Source organism: Hemiscyllium ocellatum, assembly GCF_020745735.1.
Source record: "Hemiscyllium ocellatum isolate sHemOce1 chromosome 27 unlocalized genomic scaffold, sHemOce1.pat.X.cur. SUPER_27_unloc_10, whole genome shotgun sequence".
Classification (NCBI taxonomy): Eukaryota; Metazoa; Chordata; class Chondrichthyes; order Orectolobiformes; family Hemiscylliidae; genus Hemiscyllium; species Hemiscyllium ocellatum.
In genome coordinates this window covers 79,813-103,650 of record NW_026867477.1, presented here as the reverse complement: position 1 = coordinate 103,650, position 23,838 = coordinate 79,813, and the positions used below count along the sequence as shown (strand labels likewise).

Here is a 23,838-nt window from a genome sequence, read left to right as displayed (position 1 = left end):
TGCAATCCTCACTTTCTTCTGACTGGGAAGCAGAAGACTTTGACCGAAGTGTGTTAGAGCGGAGTGAGAACAGAGGGGAAGGGATAGTGGGATGGTGCTTTTAATTTTGTGGAACAGCAAAAGAATATTCCACAGAAAGTAGAGTTGTTTGTTCTGAATTTCTACCCTGCACTGATAGTGATGACTTTTGTAATCGCTTTTTGCAGAGTATTTGAAAATCTGAAGACTGAAGTTTCAAAATCAACAGATGAAGGGCTTATGCCCGAAACATTGACTCTTCCTGCTCCTCGGATGCTGCCTGACCTGCTGTGCTTTTCTAGCGCCACATTTTTTTGACTGATTCTCCAGTGTCTGCAGTCCTCACTTTGATGTCAATGTCTGACAGTCACTCAATCCATCGGGACCACAACAATTTATGACTGTGATTTCTGTGAGAGGGATCAACGCTTTTTGGTTCCTGTTTGAGGACGTTTTCAGCATCAGGTGGGACTGGACGAGAGACCCCACTGTTGCAACGCACTGTGTGTGGAGCCTGAAACAGTTATACAGCCTGGGAAGGGGATTTCACGGCAGGGAGGGGCTCTACACGTGTTTGTGTGCAGCTGAAGCTGTGGCCATGGAGAAAGCTGAGGAATCCCGCCCTGTGGAGAAACCGTGGAAGTGTGGTGACTGTGGGAAAGGCTTCCGTGTCCCGTCTGCCCTGGAGACTCATCGACGCAGTCACACCGGGGAGAGGCCATTCCCCTGCACCGAGTGCGGGAAAGCCTTCAGACATTCCTCCCACCTGCTGGCCCACCAGCGGGGCCACATGGGGGAAAAACCCATCAGCTGCCCAGATTGTGGGAAGGCCTTCATATATTTCTCTGCCCTGTTGGCCCATCGGCGGATCCACACAGGAGAGAGGCCTTTCAGCTGCCCTGAGTGTGGGAAGGCCTTCAGGTCTTCCGCCACCCTGCGGACCCACCGGCGTTTCCACGCGGGGGAAAGGCCGTTCAGCTGCACCGAGTGCGGGAAGGCCTTCAGGTATTCCTCCACCCTGCTAAGCCACCAGCGTGTCCACACGGGGCAGAGGCCCTTCAGCTGCCCTGAGTGCGGGAAGGCCTTTACCGACGTCTCCACCCTGCTGAGGCACCAGCGGATCCACACCGGGGAGAAGCCCTTCAGCTGTCCCGACTGCGGAAAGGCCTTTACCAACACCTCCTCCCTGATGAGGCACCAGCGGATCCACACCGGGGAAAGGCCCTTCAGCTGCTCTGAGTGTGGGAAGGCCTTCAGCTATTCCTACAACCTGCGGAGCCACTGTCGTGTCCACACAGGGGAGAGGCCCTTCAGCTGCCCCAAGTGCGGGAAGGCCTTTACCCACGTCTCCGCCCTGCGGAGCCACCAGCGGGTCCACACCGGGGAGAGGCCCTTCAGCTGCCCCGAGTGTGGGAAGGCCTTTACCCACATCTCAGCCCTGCGGAGCCACCGGCGTGTCCACACCGGGGAGAGACCCTTTAGCTGCCCTGAGTGCGGGAAGGCCTTTACCGACATCTCCTCCCTGATGAGGCACCAGCGGGTCCACACCGGAGAAAGGCCCTTCACCTGCCCCGTGTGTGGGAAGGCCTTTAGCAACACCTCCTCCCTGATGAGGCACCAGCGGATCCACACGGGGGAGAGGCCCTTTACCTGCTCTCAGTGCGGGAAGGCCTTCAGCAGTTCCTCCACGCTGCTGACCCACCAGCGGGTCCACACCGGGGAGAGACCGTACACCTGCCCTCAGTGCGGGAAGGGCTTTACCTGCTCCTCCAACCTGCGGAGCCACCAGCGGATCCACACCGGGGAGAGGCCCTTCAGCTGCCCCGAATGCGGGAAGGGCTTCACCCGCTCCTCCCACCTGCAGAGCCACCAGCGGGTTCATGTGCCATCGCAGGGGGATTGAAGGAGTGGCGGCCGAGTCCCATTATCGACAGGGTAGGTGTGGTGTGTGCACTTTGACCCTGAGCTGTTCAAAAAGCAACTACTTTTTCTCTGCCTTTTTGCTGGGGGGATCTGAAGCTGTAACAAAGTTGGGTTGCAATAAAGGTTACCTGAACTTACCAGCGGGCTCAGACTCTCATTGAAAGCTTTGAGCTCCAAGAGGTTTTGTTTTAAAGCTGCTCATTTCTTTCAGCCTCCTGCACTAAGTTTAGAACATAGAAAAATCCAGCGCAGAACAGGCCATTCGGCCCTCGATGTTGCGCCGACCTATGAATTATTCACAGCTCGTCCCCCTACACTGTCCCAAAATCAATTTGTGGGCGGCACGGTGGCACAGTGGTTAGCACTGCTGTCTCACAGTGCCTGAGACCCGGGTTCAATTCCCGACTCAGGCGACTGACTGTGTGGAGTTTGCACGTTCTCCCCGTGTCTGCGTGGGTTTCCTCCAGGTGCTCCGGTTTCCTCCCACAGTCCAAAGATGTGCGGGTCAGGTGACTTGGCTATGCTAAATTGCCCGTAGTGTTAGGTAAGGGGTTCTTCTTCTTTCCAATGAGAACAGACCCAAGTCTCTCAGCCTTTCCTCATAAGACCCTCCCTCCAGACCAGGCAACAAACTGATAAATCTCCTCTGCTCCTTTTCCAATGTTTTCCACATCCTTCCTGAAATATGGGGTCCAGAACTATACACAATATTCCAAGTGTGGCTGCACCAGCGTTTTGTATAGTTGCAGCATGATATTGCAGTTCTGGAACTCAATCCCTCTACGAATGAAACCGATCACACCGTATGCCTTCTTTACAGCACTATCCACCTGGGTGGCAACTTTCAGGGATCTATGCATGTGGACTCCTAGATCACTGCCTTCCTGTTATTCTTCCCAAAGTGAATCACCTCACATATAGCTGCATTGAACTCCATTTGCCACCTCTCAGCCCAATTCTGCAGTTTATCCAAGTCCCCCTGCAACCTGTAACATTCTTCCAAACTGTCCAGTTCTCCACCGACTTTAGTGTCGTCTGCAAATTTACTAATCTATCCACCAATGCCTGCATCTAAGCCATTTATAAAAATGATAAACCGCAGTAGTCCCAAAACAAATCCTTGTGGCCACCACTAGTAACCGGACTCCAGGCTGAATATTTTCCAAAAACCACCACTTGCTGCCTTCTTTCAGAAAGCCAGTTTCTAATACAAACTGCTAAATCACCCTCAATCCCATGCCTCTGCATTTTCTTCAACAGCCTGCCATGTGGAACCTTATCAAAGGCTTTACTGAGGTCCATGTACCACGTCAACTGCCCTACCCTCATCTACATGCTTGGTCACCTTCTCAAAAAACTCAGGGGTTTGTGAGACATGACCTGCCCTTGACAAAACTATGTTGACTCTCTGAAATCAAATTGTTGCTTGCTAGATGATTATAAATCCTATCTCTAATATTCCTTTCCAAAAGCTTTCCTATAATACAAGTAAGGCTCACTGGTCTATAATTACCTGGGTCATCTCTGCTGCCCTTCTTGAACAGGGGCACAACATTTGCAATCCTCCTCTCTGGTACTAAACCCATAGACAATGACGACTCAAATATCAAAGCCAAAGGCTCTGCTATCTCCTCCCTAGCTTCCCAGAGAATCCTCGGATAAATCTCATCTGGCCCAGGGCACTTGTCTACTTTCACTCTTCTAGAATTGATAACACCTGTGTGCAACTAACCTCGATCCTTTTGAGTCTAATATCTCGTATCTCATTCTTCTCCTCTACAATATTCTCCTTTTCCTTGAGTGAAGACCGATGAGAGAGATTCATTACCACCTCTCCAATCTCCACAGGGCCCACACTCAACTTCCCACTTCTGTCTTTGATTGGCTCTCTTCCTACCCTAATCGTCCTTTTATTCATCAGATACCGACACAAAGCTTTCGGGTTCTCCTTTATTCTATGTGTTAAAGACTGCTCATGTCCTCTCTTTGCTCTTAACTCTCTCTTCTAAATCCTTCCTAGCTGATCTGTAGCTCTCCATCGCCTCATCTGAACCATCTTGCCTCATCAACACATAAGCCTCCTCCTTCTTTGTAACAAGAGATGCAATTTCTGTTGTAAACTGCAGTTCCCTTACCTTATCACTTCCTCCCTGCCTGACAGGCACATATCTATCAAGGACACACAATATCTGTTCCTTAAACCAACTCCACATTTCAATTATCCCCATCCCCTGCATTGTGCTACCCTATTCTATGCATCCTAAGTCTTGCCTAATTGCATTATAATTGCCCTTGCCCTATCGATAACTCTTGACCTGTAGCATGTTCCTATCCCTTTACATCGCTAAATGAAACCTAACTGAATTATGCTCACTCTCTCCAATGTGCTCACCTACCACTCAATCAAACACCTGGCCTGGTTCATTACCAAGCACCAGATCCAGTGTGACCTCCCCTCTTGTCAGCCCTTCGACATACTGTGTCAGAAAACCCTCCTGCACACACTGGACAAAAACTGATCCATACGATGTACTAGAGTGAAAGCATTTCCAGTCAATGTTGGGGTAGTTAAAGACCCCATAATGCCCACCCTGTTCCATTCACTCCTACCCAGAATAATTTTGCTAATCCTCTCTTCCATTTCCCTGGAACTCTGCAGAGTCCTATTTAAAAAAAACTCCAAGCAGTGTGACCTCTCCTCTCCTGTTTCTAACCTCAGCCCACATTACCTCAGTGGACAAGTCCTCATCATAAGTTCTGTCAGCCACCGTTTTCCTATCCTTGACTAACAAGGCCACGCCACTCCCTCTTTTGTCACCTTGCCTGTTCTTAATGAAAGATCAAAACCCTGGAACCTGCAAAATCCATTCCTCACCCTGCTCTATCCATGTCTCCAAAATGGCCACAACATCCAAGTCCCAGGTACCTAGCCGTGCTGCAAGCTCACCTACCTTATTTCGGATACTCGGGCACTGAAGTAGACACAGTTCAAACCACTTCGCTGTCTGCCAGCACATTCCTGTGACCCTGAAATCCTGTCCCTGTCCTCCCTACACTCATCGTCCTGTGGACTGCAGCTACACTCCTGGTTCCCATTCCCCTGCTGGGCTGGTTTAAACCCACCCGAATAGCACCAGCAAATTTCCCACCAAGGATATTTCCCACCCTGGTTCAAGTGAAGACTGCCCTGTTTGTACAAGTCCCACCTTCCCCAGAATGAGCCCCAATTATCCAAAAGTCTGAAACCCTCCCTCCTGCACCATCCTTGCAGCCACGTGTTCAGCTGATATCTCTCCTTATTCCTTGCCTTGCTGTCATGTGGCACGGGTAACAAACCAGAGATAACCAATCTGTTTGTTTTAGCCCTCAGTTTCCACCTTAGCTCCCTGAAATCCTGCCTTACTTCCCTCTCCCTCATTCTGTGGGAGATTAGAAATGTTTTTGCAGATGGGTGACAGGGTGTAGTGGGGGAAGGGAAGGGGAACATTATCCAAACGGTCGCGGAATTCTTGTAGCATGTAGCATACTCCAGGTTAAGACTTTAATGAATATAGAGGGACTTTTAAAGAAAATAGTTTTAAGCTAGGAAATAACTTTAAAGTGTTGTAGTTGACCACAAAAAGAAGGAACAGGGGCATTTCACAATAAAGCTTATAATATGATAAGAGAAAGTGGTCAAAAGAACAAGCCGTAACAAACAAGGAACAAAAAAATGCAGACAAGGACAGCAGGTTGGCCAGATAAAAAAACAACTAACAAGTGAGGTAATCGGCTTATGATAGGATGGGAAAAAGGAGGCGTGATTCCGCAACTTGTAAACTGAATAAGAAAGCTAACGTGCTCTGTTTGGTGAGCATTTCTGCTTGATTGCAGAAGCGTCCGGTACCTGCAAGACTGTAATAAATTGTTTTTGTTTCCAAGGCTTTGTCTCAGGCTGATTGATTTATGAGTGAGTTCAGTTTCTCACATTTCTACCTTTGTCATTGATACCTACATGGACCATTACTTGGGGCTGGAAACCCTCTCCCTTCAGGACCTCAAAGATACGATTCGAGACATCAGGCACCCTGGCACCTGGGAGGCAACACACCAACCGCGAGTCTTGTCCGTTCCCAACATACCTTCCATCTGACCCTCTAACTATCGAGTCCCTAATGACTAACCCTCTCCTGCTTTCCCTCCTTCCCTTCTGGTGCAACAGGGGACAGGCTCTGTGCCAGAGACCTGGGCCCCAGTGCATACCCCTGGTAGGTCATTTTCCTGCCTCAACAGTACCCACTGACTTATACCCAGGAAGGAAATAAAAATAAGTCGTCCCTCCTCTCCCAGGAACCTCTGCTCTCCGACTGCAAATTTAAAACCTCAAATCAGTGACTCCCCACTCCTGGGTTGCTGCTGCCACTGAAAAACAGAAAATGTCACCTTTATTTGTGGTTAGCACTGCTGCCTCACAGTGCCAGAGCCCCGGGTTCAATTCCCCTTCCACATCTGCGTGGGTATCCTCCCACAGTCCAAAGACGTGCGGGTTAGGGTGAATTGGCCACGCGAAATTGCCCCGTGTTTTGGTTGACGGGGAATTGGGCTGGGTGTTTTGCTCTTCGGCGGGTCGGTGTGGACTTGTTGGGCCGAAGGGCTTGTTTCCACACTGTAGGGATTCTGATCTAATGTTCTGGAATTTATATATTGATGAACTAAAACCTGCAACCTATTTTAAAAGATGAAGGACTCAGCAGTGATCCAGATTTGTTCCAAATATTGTGTCGGTTGCATGACACTGTGATGTTTTGCTATTAATTCTGTCTCTTATGATCCTGCAGCACAGCTGCCCGCAGAAGGAGCAGCGCTGCAGAAGCTAGTGCTTCCAAATATACCTGGGTGGGCGGGGTTTAGTCTGGGGGCGGGTTTTAGCGGGAGGGCGTTGCTCATTAGCGGGGCGTGTCTCGTGAAAGGAACGCGCGCTAGTAGGCGGGACGAGGCTCAGCGGGCGATGCGGCGCGTTGAGCCTGGAGGCGCGCGGCTTTGTGGGCGGTTGCTCGTGGGGAAGGGGGCGTGGTTTTTATTCGCGCGGGGATCAGGGGAAGGGGTGGGTTTTGGTGCGGGAGGGGGAAAGAGGTGTGGTTCCAAGAGGCGGGGCTTTGTCTCGAAGGGGCGGGTATTACGAGCTTTGTTCGGAAGGGGCGGATATTATTGAGCTTTGTTCGGAAGGGGCGGGGTTTACGTGCTGCGTTCTGAAGGGGCGGGGTTTACGTGTCGCATTGGCGCCGGAGGGGGCGGGGCCGTCCCGAAGACGGAACTGTGTCCGCGGCCTATTGCCTCCGCTGGAGTCTCGGCTGCAGCAAGTAAGGTAAAGCTTTATCAATATTTCCTTTTACAGAGTTTGTATTCAATAACCAGTAATGGCTACTCAATATCATCATAACGTCCCAAAATGCCATTCATTTCAATCCATTGCAGATAAGCACTAAGGGTTAATTTTCAATGGGATTCAACAGCCTCAGCACTAAAATGGTCTCACAAGGGAACGGCTGTGAATGTTATCACTTGGTGTCCTGTTCCCACAGATTCACCGATGCTGAGACAAACCTTCTTAATTGCCTTATAGCATCCTGTTATCACTTGGTGAGCCCAGGTGTCCCTATCTTTAAGTTCTCTCCTCTTTCTGAGCCTTCCTGCCTGTTTATTTTCTAGTGCAGTAAATGTATTCAATAATTCAGCATTACATTTTAGTCTAAATGTTTAATGACAAATTTTAAGGCTGGAGACTTTATCATGCAAATGCCCACACCCTCATTCCTCCCTTTGATTGCACCGTGATCACTGAAAGAGAAGGCTAGTCCAAACGAATGCCCTTCAAGGTGGTCCAGCCATCAACATCCTGTAGAGCGGCACCACCATCTTCGCAGCTCATCTGGTCATATTTATCATCGCCATCGACACGTGTGGGTGAGTCATCGGAACGCAAAAGGAGCATCTTCTGGGGCAAATCTCTATGACTAAGGGACCTCATAAGCCTAGCAATTAAATATCTAACAATACCAATACCTACACAGGGGAAAAGTATTCTAACATAAATAGTTAAATTGATCAACCAATTGTACCATCAGCCCGACCTGCAGTTTCCCCAACTGGTCCCTTCAGTCATTCTGTCAAGGAATACCTGGATCTCTTCTTGTATCTTAGTAATATTGCCAGTGAGATCGGGAATGCCCATAGTGCATTTATCTTGGACAATGGTGCAGACCTCACCCTCCCAGGCGAGTATATAGTCTAAAGCATCCCGATTCTGCACACAGGTCTGATAATCCCAGTTTACTCTGTTCCAGAGCCTCTTTAGTCTTATTTCCTCGAATGGTCAGGCCGCAAAAGAGGGAATTGCGGTTCTTTTGACTTGTCACCCCTGCCGATCCTTCCAACCTCAGGGTACTTTGGATTCCCCAGCCTCGTGGGTGTCCTGTATTGTCACCCAGTCCCTTGGGATCCTTCCAGTTGGAGTAAGGTTGGCTAAGACCGACCGTTGCATCCTCCTCAGATAAAGGTTTCATCAATTTGTCCACTGGCCAGGACAAGGTACTATTGTGGGAACAAGGTCTCCGATAGTGACCTTAAGAGGGACATCTTTGCCATCCAGGACAAGGAAATTGGTAGATTTACCTTAGCTGAAGAAATAATAGTCTGGTTTGATGTATATTAGGGAGAGTTTGTTAAAATAGGTGACTGAAATGTTCCAGCAGGGAGTCTGGTCAGGTCTACAGGAGTAAAGATTAGATTAGACTTACAGTGTGGAAACAGGCCCTTCGGCCCAACAAGTCCACACCGACCCGCCGAAGCGCAACCCACCCATACCCCTACATTAACCCCTTACCTAACACTACGGGCAATTTAGCTTGGCCAATTCACCTGACCCGCACATCTTTGGACTGTGGGAGGAAACCGGAGCACCCGGAGGAAACCCACGCAGACACGGGGAGAACGTGCAAACTCCACACAGTCGCCTGAGTCGGGAATTGAACCCGGGTCTACAGGCGCTGTGAGGCAGCAGTGCTAACCACTGTGCCACCGTGCCGCCCTTCAAGGGTCGACGATTTGCAAGTGGAGTCACTTGAGCGCTATAAAAAATGGGCCAAGTGACTCAAGCACTTGCACTGTATGGGAGACAATGATCCTCAGAATGCTGTTGCCATTGGGCTCTCCCTAGGCTCTATTGTACATGGTCTTGGTGACAATATCAGATTCTGAAAAGAGAAAAGGCCTATAAATGCGCAAGGGAAGGGTTCCGTTCCAGATCCATGTGCCGCATAAGGCCTGCTGTACCCCAGCCAGTGTTACACCAGCTGTGTGTATACACAGACCGGAGCTGTTGGAAAGTGATATTTCACTTTGCAGGGTCAGCAGTAGGAAGTCTGACGAATAGAATGTAATTGGGGACGAGGCAAGTAAGTCATCTCCCGATAGAGAGGAGTAACATACTACTGCCTCTGGGGTGAAGAGTGTTCTGTGGGCCTGTATAAATAAGTTGTTTGTGGATTGAGGAGTTTCCCCTATCAGGCTTCCCTTTTCTCGAGTCGGCCCGTCCTGCAAAAAGGGAAGGTGTTCCTGGGCGCTCTTAAAATATTTACCATAATAACGGGGTTGATCATTTTTATCCTCACAAGGCTTGTGTCTGCAGGTAAAATCAAAAAAACATAGTAACGACATGGTAACTCCCACTGATTTCTACTGTCCAGATGGACCATCTGGTCTTTCTGATGCAATAATCAATCTTCATCACGTCCCACACGTCAAAGGCGTCTGGTCCGGTGCACTGGACGGCATCTCCTCAGCATGGCTGGTGGATAATCTCTGATCATTCCTGGTTGCATCCAAACTTAGTGCCTTTCCCCATCAGGATGTTGTATGTGATCAGAAAGGTGAGGAGATAGGCGATCCCCCACATGTCCCTCCTCTTAGTTCAAGTATCTGTAAAAAGATTAACATTAGAACAGCAAAATTCAAAAACCCAAATGGACAGGGTCCACTCCTTTTGTTGGGATTCCAGTATTCTCTCCTCCTCTTCCCCACTTTTGATTGGTGCGGTCAATCAATGTACAATGGTGCAGTTGGACCCAAGCTGAGCGCCCAGCGACTTTGACCACCGTAAGGGTGGGAAGTAAAACTTGGAAGGGGCCATCCCAACGAGGTTGGAGACCTTTGCCAGTCCAGTTTCTGACGAGCACCAACGAACCAGGCTCTACCCGTGACAAGGCTGAAAGGGAGGGAACATCACTGGAGGCTGCACGCTCCTGGGAGTGACAGGCACGCATAACGCTAGTTAGAGCAAGAACATAACCAATCATTGCTTCAGTCATGTGGTGGACGTGGACTGAGAAGGGAGCCGAATCGTTCCAAGGGGTACGGAGAGGGTGACCAGAGAGACTCTCTGCTGGAGATAGTCGTGTCTTGCCCGCAGACATGGATCCCATCTGGAATGAGGCCACAGGGATTAGCATAACCAGGAGAGGCCAGACTCGGCCATTAATTTGGCAAGTTTCGTCTTGAGTCTGGTTAAAACATTCACCAAGGCCGGCCACCTGAGGATAAGCACCATGCAGTTGCCGACAAATACAAAGCTGGGAACAGAGTTCTCCGTTAATATTACCTACAAAGTGTGGTCCATTGTCCGAGCTAATGCACGCAGGTATACTGAAGGAATTATTTCCTTAAATAAAATCTTCACCACAGTCTCAGCAGTCGCATTAGGAGGAGGGTAGGCTTCAGTCCACTTCGAAAAGACACCGATAATAAGCACAACATATTTATAGCAACTCAACTCATTTCTACAACTCGATGAAGTCCAGTTGAAGTGTCTCCAAGGGACCCTCCAGCAAGGGAGTTCTCGTAGAGATACTTGAACTAAGAGGTGGGGGATCGCCTACCCGCTGACCTGTATGATCACGTACAACATTCTGATCGGGAAAGCCACTGACTGAGTATCGATGCGATCTGGAACGATCTGAGATTATCCTGATGTCATCTGGTGCACCAGACCAGACGCTTTCAACGTGGAGTCGCTTGAGTGATGGCGTGAGCTGCCAGAGGAAGTGGTGGGTGCTGGTAAGATGACAAGTTACAAGGCTCCTGGACGGACATCTGAATATGAAGGGTTCAGATGGGTCAGGGCCAAGTGATGGCAAATGCGACTATAGTAATCGAGATGTACAGCACGGAAATAGACCCTGCGATCCAACTCGTTCTTGCTGACAAGATAGCCAACCCAATTTAGTCCCAGCTGCCAGCACCCGGCCCATATAGGGGCCAAGTGATGGCAAACATGACTAGATTAATTTAGGATATCTGGGCAGGTTGGGCCAAAGGGTCTGTTTCCGTGCTGTGTGATTCTAATTGTCCTCGGTGAAAGCAGAAGTGTGGTTGTGAAGGCTGGACTTTCAGAGGATGTTTTACCCTGACTGGGAAGCAGAAGAGTTTGACTGAAGTGTGTTGGTGTTAATGCCTTGATGTCTCATTTTGCTCCCACCTTCCTGGGGTCGTTAACCATTTTGTGTCTGGTCCTTCCTCAAGAAGCTGCATTGCAGGTTCACCCTGAATTGACACTTTTTTTTTGCTTCCCAAAATCAGACCTGCTCACTCTCAGCAGGACCCCAGTGTTGTGAAAGATAGTAACTTTCAGGTGGAGTTATCCAAAATTCAGAGAGATGTCAGTCTTATGTTTTTGATTTTTCTGTCCCTGTAAGATCCTGAATCAGCACCTTCAGGGGAATTAGTTAGAGCGGAGTGAGAGCAGAGGGGAAGGGAGAGTGGGATGGTGCTTTCAATTTTGTGGAACAGTAGTAGAATTGCTTGTTCTGAATTTCTACCCTGTACTGATAGTGATGACTCTTGTAATCTCTTTTTGCAGAGTATTTGAAAATCTGAAGACTGAAGTTTCAAAATCAACGGATAAAGGGCTTATGCCCGAAACATTGACTCTCCTGCTCCTCGGATGCTGCCTGACCTGCTGTGCTTTTCCAGCGCCAAATTTTTCGACTGACTGTCCAGGGTCAGCAGTCCTCACTTTGATGTCAATGTCTGACAGTCACTCAATCCATCGGGACAGTTTTTGACTGTGATTTCTGTGAGAGGGATCAACGCTTTTTGGTTCCTGTCTGAGTATGTTTTCAGCATTAGTGGGACTGGACGAGAGACCCCACTGTTGCAGCGCACTGTGTGTGGAGCCTGAAACAGTTATATGGCCTGGGAAGGGGATTTCAAGGCAGAAAGGGGCTCCACATGTGTTTGTGAGCAGCTGAAGCTGTGGCCATGGAGAAACCGGAGGAATCCCGCCACGTGGAGAAACCGTGGAAGTGTGGTGACTGTGGGAAAGGCTTCCGTGTCCCGTCTACCCTGGAGACTCATCGGCGCAGTCACAGCGGGGAGAAGCCATTCCCCTGCACCGACTGTGGGAAGGCCTTTAGACATTCCTCCCACCTGCTGGCCCACCAGCAGGACCACACGGGGAAAAGACCCTTCAGCTGCCCCGATTGTGGGAAGGCCTTCATGTTTTTCTCCGCCCTGTTGGCCCATCGGCGGATCCACACGGGGGAGAGGCCCTTCAGCTGCCCAGAGTGCGGGAAGGCCTTTACCCAGGCCTCCACCCTGCTGAGGCACCAGCGTGTCCACACAGGGCAGAGGCCCTTCAGCTGCTCTCAGTGCGGGAAGGCTTTTACCCACGTCTCCTCCCTGCTGACCCACCAGCATGTCCACACAGGGCAGAGGCCCTTCAGCTGCTCTCAGTGCGGGAAGGCTTTTACCCACGTCTCCTCCCTGCTGACCCACCAGCGTATCCACACGGGGGAGAGGCCATTCACCTGCTCTCAGTGCGGGAAGGGCTTCACCTACTCCTTCAACCTCCAGACCCACCAGCGGGTCCACACCGGTGAGAGGCCCTTCAGCTGCTCAGAGTGCGGGAAGGCCTTTACTCAGGTCTCCACCCTGCTGAGGCACCAGCAGGTCCACACCGGGGAGAGGCCCTTCAGCTGCCCCGAGTGCGGGAAGGCCTTCAGCAATTCCTCCGCCCTGCTTACCCACCAGCATGTCCACACGGGGGAGAGCCCCTTCAGCTGCCCAGAGTGCGGGAAGGCCTTTACCCAGGCCTCCACCCTGCTGAGGCACCAGCGTGTCCACACGGGGGAAAGGCCCTTCAGCTGCCCTGAGTGTAGGAAGGCCTTCAGCGATTCCTCCACCCTGCGGAGTCACCAGCGGGTCCACACTGGGGAGAGGCCGTTCACCTGCTCTCAGTGTGGGAAGGGCTTCATCTGCTCTTCCAACCTGCGGAGACATCGGCATGTCCACACGGGGGAAAGGCCCTTCAGCTGCCCCGAGTGTGGGAAGGCCTTCAGCAATTCCTCCGCCCTGCTGGCCCACCAGCGGGTCCACACTGGGGAGAGGCCGTTCACCTGCTCTCAGTGTGGGAAGGGCTTCACCTGCTCCTCCACCCTGCGGAGCCACCAGCGGATCCACATGGAGGAGAGGCCCTTCAGCTGTGCTCAGTGTGGGAAGGGCTTCACCTGCTCCTCCCATCTGCTGACCCACCGGCGGGTCCACACGGGGGAGAGGCCATTCACCTGCTCTCAGTGCGGGAAGGGCTTTACCTCCTCCTCCACCCTGCAGACCCACCAGCGGATCCACACGGGGGAGAGGCCGTTCAGCTGCTCAGAGTGCAGGAAGGCTTTTACCCAGGTCTCCACCCTGCTGAGGCACCAGCGTGTCCACACCAGGGAGATGTCCTTCAGCTGCCCCGGAGGTGGGAAGGCCTTCAGTGATTCCTCCACCCTGCTGACCCACCGGCGAGTCCACACCGGGGAGAGGCCATTCACCTGCTCTCAGTGTGGGAAGGGCTTCAGGTATTCCTCCCACTTGCTGACCCACCAGAGGGTCCACACGGGGGAGAAGCCCTTCAGCTGCCCCGAGTGTGGGAAGGCCTTCAGCACATCTTCCTCCCTGCTGAGGCACCAGCGGATCCACACCGGGGAGAGGCCGTTCATCTGCTCTCAGTGCGGGAAGGGCTTCACCTACTCCTCCCAACTGCGGAGCCACCAGCGAGTTCACGTGCCTTCACAGGGGGATTGAAGGAGTGACGGCCGAGTCCCATTATCGATTGGAATATCAACCCGGTTCCGGGGACTCCCAGGTTTGAATCCCGCCACGACAGATGGCAGAATTGGTATACGGTTAGAAATGTGGAGTTTGGAATCTAACGATGAGACCATTTCAGGGAGGGGGTGGTGCAGGGGAGAAAGCCCCCATCTGATTCCCTCTCTCCCTTGTTAGGGAAGGGAACCGCCATTGTGGGAAAGGATACACTCAGTCGTTCCAGCTGCATCCTTTACCCGGTCTGGCCTACACGTGACTCCAGACCCACAGCAGTCTGGTTGACTCTACACTGCCCTCCCCACACTGGCAAAGGAGCGGGGAGAAACTTACTTGGAGACAGGGTATGGTTTGAAATTGCTGAGTGAGGCAATACTTCCTCCGGGTTACGGCTGTACCAAGGATCCAATTACAAAGGGACAACTTGGTGCTGACCAATAGTAAAGACAGTGAGGGGGGCACTGGGGAGGTGTGGTGTGTGCACTTTCACCTTGAGCTGTTCAAAAAGCAACTCCTTTTTCTCTGCCTTTTTGCTGGGGGGATCTGAAACTGTAACAAAGTTGGGTTGCAATAAAGGTTACCTGAACTTACCACCGGGCTCAGACTCTCATTGAAAGCTTTGAGCTCCAAGAGGTTTTTGTTTTAAAGCTACTCATTTCTTTCAGCCTCCTGCACTAAGTTTAGAACATAGAACAATCCAGCGCAGAACAGGCCCTTCGACCCTCGATGTTGCGCCGACCTGTGAACTATTCTCAGCTCATTCCCCGACACTATCCCAAAATCATCCATGCGCTTATCTAAGGATTGTTTAAATCTCCCTAATGTGGCTGAGTTGACTACCTTAGCAGGTAGGACATTCCACGCCCTTACCACTCCCTGGGTAAAGAACTTGCCTCTGACATCTGTCTTAAATCTATCACTCCTCAATTTGTAGTTATGCCCTCTTGTACAAGCTAACATCATCATCCTGGGAAAACATCTTTCTCTGTCTAAACTATTTAATCCTCTGATCATCTTGTATGTCTCCATCAAATCCCCCCTTAGCCGCCTTCTTTCCAATGAGAAAAGACCCAAGTCTCTCAGCCTTTCCTCATAAGACCTTCCCTCCAGACCAGGCAACATCCTGGTAAATCTCCTCTGCACCTTTGCCAATGCTTCCACATCCTTCCTATGATGGGGCAACCAGAACCGTACACAATATTCCAAGTGTGGCCGCAGCAGTATTTTGTATAGTTGCAGCATGATATTGTGGTTCCAGAACTCAATCCCTCTCCCAATGAAACCTCACACACCGTATGCCTTCTTAACAGCACTATCCACCTGGGTGGCAACTTTCAGGAATCTCTGTACATGGACTCTGCACATCCACACGACCAAGGATCTTTCCACTGCCCAACTACTCTGCCATCCTGTTATTCTTCCCGAAGTGCATCACCTCACATTTAGCTGCATTGAACTCCATTTGCCACCTCTCAGCCCAATTCTGCAGTTTATCCAATTCCCCCTGCAATCTGTAACATTCTTCCAAACTGTCCAGTACTCCACCGACTTTAGTGTTGTCTGCAAATTTACTAATCCATCCACCTATGCCTGCATCTAAGTCAGTTATAAAAATGACAAACAGCAGTGGTCCCAAAACATCCTTGTGGAACACCACTAGTAACTGGACTCCAGACTGAATATTTTCCATCAACCACCACTTGCTGCCTTCTTCCAGTTTCTAATCCAAACTGTTAAATCACCCTCAATTCCATGCCTCTGCATTTTCTCCATCAGTCTACCATGTGAAACCTTATCAAAGGCTTTACTGAAGTCCAAGTATACCACATCAACTGCCCTACCCTCATCTACATGCTTAGTCACCTTCTCAAAAAACTCAGTGAGGTTTGTGAGACACGACCTGCCCTTGACGAAATCATGTTGACCATCTGAAGTCAAATTGTTACTTGCTGGATGATAATAAATTTTATCTCTTGTACCATCTTGCTTCATCAATACATAAGCCTCATGGAACAGCATCATAAGACACAGAACTTATGTCAAAAGATCAGTGTCATGCAACTGATAGAATATATTGAACAAACTTAAATAGTCTTCATCTCTTAGAATGGGTGTGGGCTTTGGTTCATTAATATGTAACAATGTTCTTGAAATGACATAAGGTTTTATAAAAAAAGACCTCTCCGCTCAGACAATGCATTAAAGGTGTGAGATTTGAGTCTGTCAGTGTTCCAATCTTGAATCAGACTGGTTCTGTTTCCAAAGTCGGAATTTGTAAAATATTACATGCATTGACTGCCTGCAGATTGTGTGCTTTTTGAACAAAATTGAATGTATCTGCAAATATAATTCTGCCAATACAATTTCACCCCAAAGAGTAGTGTGTGTGTATGTGCATGTGAGAGTATGTGCATGCTTGGGAAAGTGTGTGTGTGAGATGGAGTATGAGACTGCAAGTGTGTGAGAGAGTGTTGAGGAGTGTGCGCCTCTCTGAGAGGTGTGAGGGAGAGGCTTAATAAACGCAGGGGGTTGTGCAGATAATGGTCGGGCCATGAGTCACTTCTAGAACAGACAGACATGGGGGAGGTGGGGGATGGTGGTGTTCAGGTACTGAGTTCAATGGAAGTTGCATCATTGGTAGACAGGGTGATTAAGAAGGCATTTTGCAACATTGCCTTCATTGTTCACACCATTGAGGATAGGGGTTGGGACATCATGTTGAGGTTGTACAGGATGTTGGTGAGGCCATTTTCAGAGTATTGTGTACAGTTCTGGTGGCCCTGTAATAGGAAGAATACTGTTAGAGAGGGTTTAATAAAGAGTTACCAGGATGTTGTAAGGACTGGAGGGTTGAAGTTATAAGGAGAGGCTGGGACTTTATTCACTGCAGCACAGGAAGTTGGGGGGTGACATTATTGAGATTGATAAAATCATGAGGAGTGGAGGTAAGGTGAATAGAAAATGGCTCTTGCTTAGCGTAGGGGAACTCAAAACTAGGGGGCCATTTTGTTTAATGTAAGGAGAGAGATTCAAAAGGAACCGGAGGGGCAACATTTTGAAAGAGGGTGATTTGCATGTTGAATGGGGGGGGTGTGTGTGTGGGGGGGTGGGGGGAACGGGGGAAACGGGAGAAACATTGGGGCCTGTCCTGTCATAGTGACATTTTACACTCATTTTCCATCTGCTTTTACTGGCGCTTGTGCTGTTTACCCCTCACTGTGTTTTTTATCCTTGTGCTGTTTACCCCTCACTGTTTTTTTAATCCTTGTGCTGTTTACCCCTCACTGTTTTTTTTAATCCTCGTGCTGTTTGCCCTATGCTGTTACTTGTACAATTGTTGAGGGTAGTGTGTAAAAAGTAGTGAAGGAGATTATGCACCAGCATTGTATGTTCTTAGTCATTCAAGGGGTAGGACTTGTTGAGAATGGTTAGTAAAGTATGTGGTGAACTAAGCCTTGTTAACATGGAGATAGTTTGGTATTTGGAAAAATATACTTTTTTATTATTTACAGTCATAAAGATGTACAGCACATGAACACACCCATTTGATCCAACCTGCCCATGCCAACCAGATATCCTAAATTAATCTAGTCCTATTTGTCAGCACTTGGTTCATATCCCTCTAAATCCTTCCTATTCATATACCCATCCAGATGCCTTTTAAACACTGTAATTATACGGCCTCCACTACTTCCTCTCGCAGCTCCTTCCATACATGCACCATCCTCTGCATGGAAAAGTTGCCCCTTAGGTACCTTTAATATCTTTCTGCTCTCACCCTAAACCTATGCCGTCTAGTTGTGAACCTCACCCCAACTCTGGGGAAAAGACATCAAAAAAAAAGTTGAGCAGCCAGACAAAAGCTATAAAATGTTGAGCCACATGGTGAAAAAGAACTGTGGCTCTACCCTTTATTTCTCCTCTTGGCATTTGAACATTTAACATCTGTCAATAACACCAGCATCGCCACAGAGCACATTGTGTCTGCTCCTCGGTGTGAACAACAGCACACCTGCTCGCTGGTGTCACCAGTACATTGTCCATGCTCCTCGCTGTCGACAGAAAAGGAGACATCGCTTATCTCTGTTCCTAAAGGTCTTCCCTTTATTCTTAAAGCTGTGTCCTCTGGTCCTAGTCTCTCCTACCAATGGAAACATCTTCCCAATGTCATTGCACTGTGGGGATGAAGCCCTAGCCTGTCCAGTAATCTCTGGTGGGTGAGACTAGGCCTCAAGGTTAGAGGGAGTAGCTTTCAGACAGAGATGAGGAGGAACTGCTTTTCCCAGAGGGTCGTGAATCTACGGAATAGTCTAGATTAGAGTGGTGCTGGAAAAGCACAGCAGGTCAGGCAGCATCTGGAGAGCAGGAAAATCGATGTTTCGGGCAAAAGCCCTTCATCAAAATCTAGGGAATACTCTGGCTAAGGAAGCAATAGAGGCAGCTTCATTAAGTCTATTCAAGACACAGTTGGGTGGGATTTGGCCTGGTTGGGGAATTAAGGGGTTCCTTGTGACAGTGCAGGGAAGAGAAGATGAAACGATGGATAGATCAGCCATGATCTTAATGTATGACGGAGCAGGCTCACTTGTAGCAACTGGAGTGAATCCAGCGAGGGAGCAGACTTTACGCCCTCAGGTATGTGTCTTGGTTACCTGGGTGAGGAGAGACAGAAGTTCAGGTTGGGACTGTTTTCCGTAGCTTGCCAGAGTCTGAGGAGTGACCTTATATACTTTTATATCATCATGAGGGGCATGGATAGGGTAAATAGATGTGGTATTTTCCTTTGGATGTAGCAATCCAGAACTAGAGGGTAATAAGTTTAGAATCGAGCATGTGGTGCTGCAGCAAGTCGGGTTGCATCCGAGGAGCAGGAAAATTGACGTTTCAGGGAAACTCCCTTCAGGGAAGTGTGTGTGTGTGTTTGTGCGCTGTGAGTGTCTATTTGCATTTGTGCCTGCTTGATAAAGTGAGATTGTGATGGAGTATGAGTCTGCAAGAGGGTGAGAGTTTTGAGGGGGTGGTGTATGTGTATGTCTGAGAGAGAGCGTGTGTGTATGAGAGAGGTATGGATATAAGTGAGGGGTTGCATTTTGCTAAAATAAAGGAGGGCAAGACTTGAACAGGTAATGGTAGGGCTCTGGGTCATGTTGTAGAACAGAGACCTGGGGGGTGTTCAGGTTCATTGTTCTTGAAAGTTACATCACTGGTAGAGGGGGGTGAAGAAGGTGTTCAGCACACTTGCCTTCATTGTTCACATGCTGAGTACAGGAGTTGGGACATTATTTTGGAGATGCACACAGAAAGTACATTACTCAGAGGGTGATAGGTGCCTGGAACGCATTGCCAGCAGAGGTAGGGACGGTAGATTCATTCAAGGTGCATCCGAGCAGTAGGACAGTCGAAGTTTCGGGCACAAGCCCTTCATCAGGAATGATGCGTGGATGTTCAGAGGGGCATCAGTGTCCTTCTGTGCCAGTTGTCAGACAGGTGCAGCAGGCAATGAGCAAGGCAAGTGGTGTGTTCGTAAGAGGAGCTGAAAATGTGTTGCTGGAAAAGCGCAGCAGGTCAGGCAGCATCCAAGGAACAGGAAATTCGACGTTTCGGGCAGAAGCCCTTCATCAAGAATTAGTAAGAGGAATTGAGTTCAGAAATGGGGATGTCTTCCTGCAGTTAGGGGGTCATTTGAATAAATTCAAGGCTGAGTTAATCTGATTTTTGAACAAGAAAGAAGTGGATGTTTATGGAGGAAGGCAAGAAAATGGTTTTAAGACAGTTCCAGAGTCAGACAACACAGAAACAGACCCTTCAGTCCAACTAGACCGTGCTGTGTTCACAAACTAAACTAGTCCCACCTGTGTGTATTTGGCCCATATCCCTCTGAACCTTTCCTATTCATGTACTTATCCAAATGTCTTTTAAACCTTGTTACTGTACCTGCATCCACCACCGTGTCTGGACATTGAGAGCAGTTTGTGTGTGGAATCAAAAAAAGGCACTATTCCAGTCTTTTGAAAATCTTTCTCCACTCACCTTCCTCATTTGCTCCCTAATCTTGAAACCCCCATCCTAGGGAAAGGACACCTGCGGTTCACCTCATCTACCCTCCTCATGATTTTATGAACCTCTTTTAAAGTCACCTCTCAACCTCATGTGTTCCAGTGAAAAAGGTCCCAGCCTATCCACCTAGCTGTAGGTATATTCATATCCAGTTATGAATTGTTCAATGCTGGTGCTGACTCGAAAGACCGAATGGCCTAGTCTTGCTCCCAACTCTCTTGCTCTGTGTCCAGGACAGCAAGAGGCCCAAAGTCAGAGGAGCAGAAATTAGACCATTCAGTCCATCAGGTCTAATCACCCCATTCAATCGTGGCTGGTAGGTTTCTCAACCCCATTCTCCCCATAACCCTCGATCCCTTTGATGCTCAAGAACCTATCTGTCTCAGTTTTAAATATCCCCAGTGACCTGGCCTCCACAGCCTTCTCTGGAAATAGATTCCACAGATTCACTGCTCTCTGGCTGAAGAAGTTTCTCCTTTCTAAAAGGACTTCCCTTTACTCTAAGGCTGTGCCTCTCGTCTGAGTCTGTCCTACCAATGGAAACATCTTCGCAACATCCACTCTGTCTGGGCTGTTCAGTATTATGTAGGTTTCATTTAGACCCACCCCCGCCCCCTTCCGAGTGTGGGCCTATTAATCAGCATGAACCAGACCCTTCAGGATGAGGTAGAGCAGGGATTAGGTTCAGTAGACTGAGACTGGAGGGAGAGTGTGTGGGATGGAGATTTTCAGCTTCTAGAGAATGAGAGAGAAAAGTGAGTTTGCTATAAATTAGAATTGATCGGATGGTCCAAAATGTGGTAGATGGAATTAAATTTTGAGAAATGTGAGTTGTTGCATTTTGGTCAAGCAATCCAGGCAGGACTGACACAGTTAAGGGGAGTGTTGCAAAATAAAGAGACCTTGGAGTGCAGGTTCCATAGTTCCTTGAAAGTGGAGTCTCAGGTAGACAGGATAGTGAATGAGGCATTTGGTAGGATGGCCTTTATTGGTCAGAGCATCGAGTAGATGAGTTGGGAGCTCATGTTGTGGCTGTCCAGGATGTTGGTTAAGCCAATTTTAGAATACTGCGTTCAGTTCTGGTATTCCTGCTGTAGGAAAGATGTTATGAAACTTTGAAAGGGGTCAGAAAAGATTTGAGCTATAGGGAGAGGCTGAATAGGGCAGGGACATTTTCCATGGAGCATCAGAGGCTGAGGGGTAAACTTATAGACCTTTGTAATGGGTATGGATAGCGGGGGAACCCTACCTTTTCCCCAGGGTAGGGGAGTCCAAGAAAACTAGAAGGCGTATGTTTGAGGTGAGAGCAGAATGATTTAACAGGGGTCTGAGAGGCAACCTTTTCACACAGAGGGTGGTGCATGTATGGCACAAACATGAACTGCCAGAGGAAGTGGTGGAGACTGGCACAATTACAACATTTAAAAGGCATGTGGATGTCGGTCTGTTCTCAGCTCTGCTGGATTTCTGTTGAAGCTTTGACCCCCCCCCACCCCGAAATAGGGGTCTCCCAAAGATTGGTATGGTGTCCTATTTGAGGAATTCTTTCTGTCTTACATCGAACTGTTAGTATGCAGCTCTGATTTACAACAACATTTACATCAACAGGACTAAAGCATCTGTTATCAAATTGGCATAGAGCTATACAGCACGGACATTGACTTTTTCTCTCTCTCATGCACAGACGCACATAACAAGTCCATGGGGTTAAATTTGTATTTGCAGAATGATATTTGCAGATACATTCTATTTTGCTCAAAAAATACACAATCTGTAAGTAGTCAATCCATGTAATATTTTGTAAATTCCACTTTGGAAGTAGAACCAGTCTGACTCAAGACTGGGACACAGACAGACTCTGACCTCACACCTTTAATGCATCATGTGAACTGAGATGTCACATTTTGCTATAAAACCTCGAGTTATCATGATATGGCGCCTTGCAAGAAGGTCTGGGATTTACATGTGAATGATAGCTGCAACCCAGTCTAAAAGATGAAAGACTTGACAATCCAGGTTTGTTCAATATATCATTTTGGTGGCAGGACACTATAATGTTTTTCTACAAATTGTGTCTTATGATCTTATTCTCCACAACCACCTGAAGGATCAGCGCTCTGAAAGCGAGTGCTTCCAAATAAACCTGTTGAATACTCAACTGGTGGTGTGATTTTTCACTTTGTCCAGGTTAGGATGGATTGACAGTGCCCAGAGATGTGCAGGTTAGGTGCATTAATCAGGGGGTAAATGTAGAGCAATAGAGATAGGGGAATAGGTGTGGGTCTGTTACCCTTCAGAGGGTCGGTGTGGATTTGTGGGGCTGAGTGGCCTGCTTTCACCGCTCTGGGGATTCTCTGAAGAGAAGGGATTGGCACAAACTCATTATTTTTTTTTGGCTTCCCAAAATCAGACTTCCTCACCTCTCAGCAGTATCCCAATGTTGTGAAAGATATTAACTTTCAGGTGGAGTTATCCAAAATTCATGAGATGTCAGTCTTGACGTTTTTGCCTTTCTGCCCCTGGAAGATCCTGAATCAGCACCTTCAGGGGAATTAGTTAGATCAGAGTGAGAAGAGAGGGGGAGAGAGAGTGGGATGGTGCTTTCAATTTTGTGGAATAACAAAAGAAAATATTCCGCAGAATTCCTTGTTCAGAATTTCTACTCTGCACTGACAGTGATGACTTTTGTAATCTCTTTTTACATTTCAGGATCTGAGGATGGAAGTTTCAAAATCAACAGATGAAGGCCTTATGCCCAAAACGTCGACTCTCCTGCTCCTCGGATGCTGCCTGACCTGCTGTGCTTTTCCAGCACTGCACTTACTGATTCTGACTCTCCAGCATCTGCAGTGCTTACTTTGGCATTCATGTCTGACAGTCATTCAATCCATCGGGACCGCAACAGTTTTCAACTATGAGTCTGTGAGAAGGAGCAAAGCTTTTTGGTTCCTATTTGGGTACGTTTTCAGCGTCAGTGGGACTCGATGAGAGACCCTACCGTTGTAATGCAGTGAGTGAGGAGCGTGTAACAGCTCTACAGTTTGGAAAGAGGAATTCACGGTGGAGAGAAGCTCCACATGCGTTTGTGTGCGGCTGAAGCTTCAGCCATGGAGAAACCCGAGGAATCCCGCCCCGTGGAGAAACCATGGAAGTGTGGCGACTGTGGGAAAGGCTTGTTTCCCGTCTGCCTTGGAGACTCATTGGCGCAGTCACACTGGGGAGAGGCCGTTCCCCTGCCCTGACTGCGGGAAGGGCTTCAGCGATTCCTCCTACCTCCAGACCCACCAGTGGATCCACAGAGTGCGGGAAGGCCTTTACCCAGGCCGTCTCCTTGCTGACCTACCATCGGGATCACGTGGCATTGCAGGGGGATTGAAAGAAAGACGGCCGAGTGCCTTTACCGACTGGACTATCAACCCAGTTCCAGTGACTCCCGAGTTCAATTCCCACAACAGATGATGGAATTGGAATTTAGTCAGAAATCTGGAGTTTAGCATCTAATGGTGAAACCATTGTCAGTGGGGTGGGGGTGGAAGAAAACTCCCATCGGATTCACTCAGTTCTTTTTTAGGGAAGACTTGAGCAGTTATTAGAGCAGTCGTCCCAGCTGCATCCTTTACCCGGTCTGGCCTACACGTGACTCCAGACCCACAATAGTCTGGTTGACTCTACGCTGCTCATCCAACTTACTTGGATACAGGTTGAAATTGCTGAGTG

General features: G+C 48.8%; 1 protein-coding gene across 4 annotated transcripts in view; it reads left to right on the top strand.

Moving 5' to 3' along the window:
- Window positions 1-14,654, top strand: part of LOC132807198 (gastrula zinc finger protein XlCGF26.1-like) — a 270,173-nt gene extending 255,519 nt beyond the window's left edge. For 3 of the 4 annotated variants that reach the window (XM_060821495.1, XM_060821494.1, XM_060821496.1), the window contains one exon: window positions 207-2,031. In XM_060821495.1, the coding sequence (XP_060677478.1) occupies window positions 416-1,921 (1,506 nt within the window). In that variant the 5' untranslated portion in view covers window positions 207-415 and the 3' untranslated portion in view covers window positions 1,922-2,031. Of the gene's footprint in view, window positions 1-206; window positions 2,032-12,417 lie in introns of those variants that run through there. The other variant, XM_060821497.1, reaches the window with a different exon arrangement.
- Window positions 14,655-23,838: the final 9,184 nt, after the last annotated feature.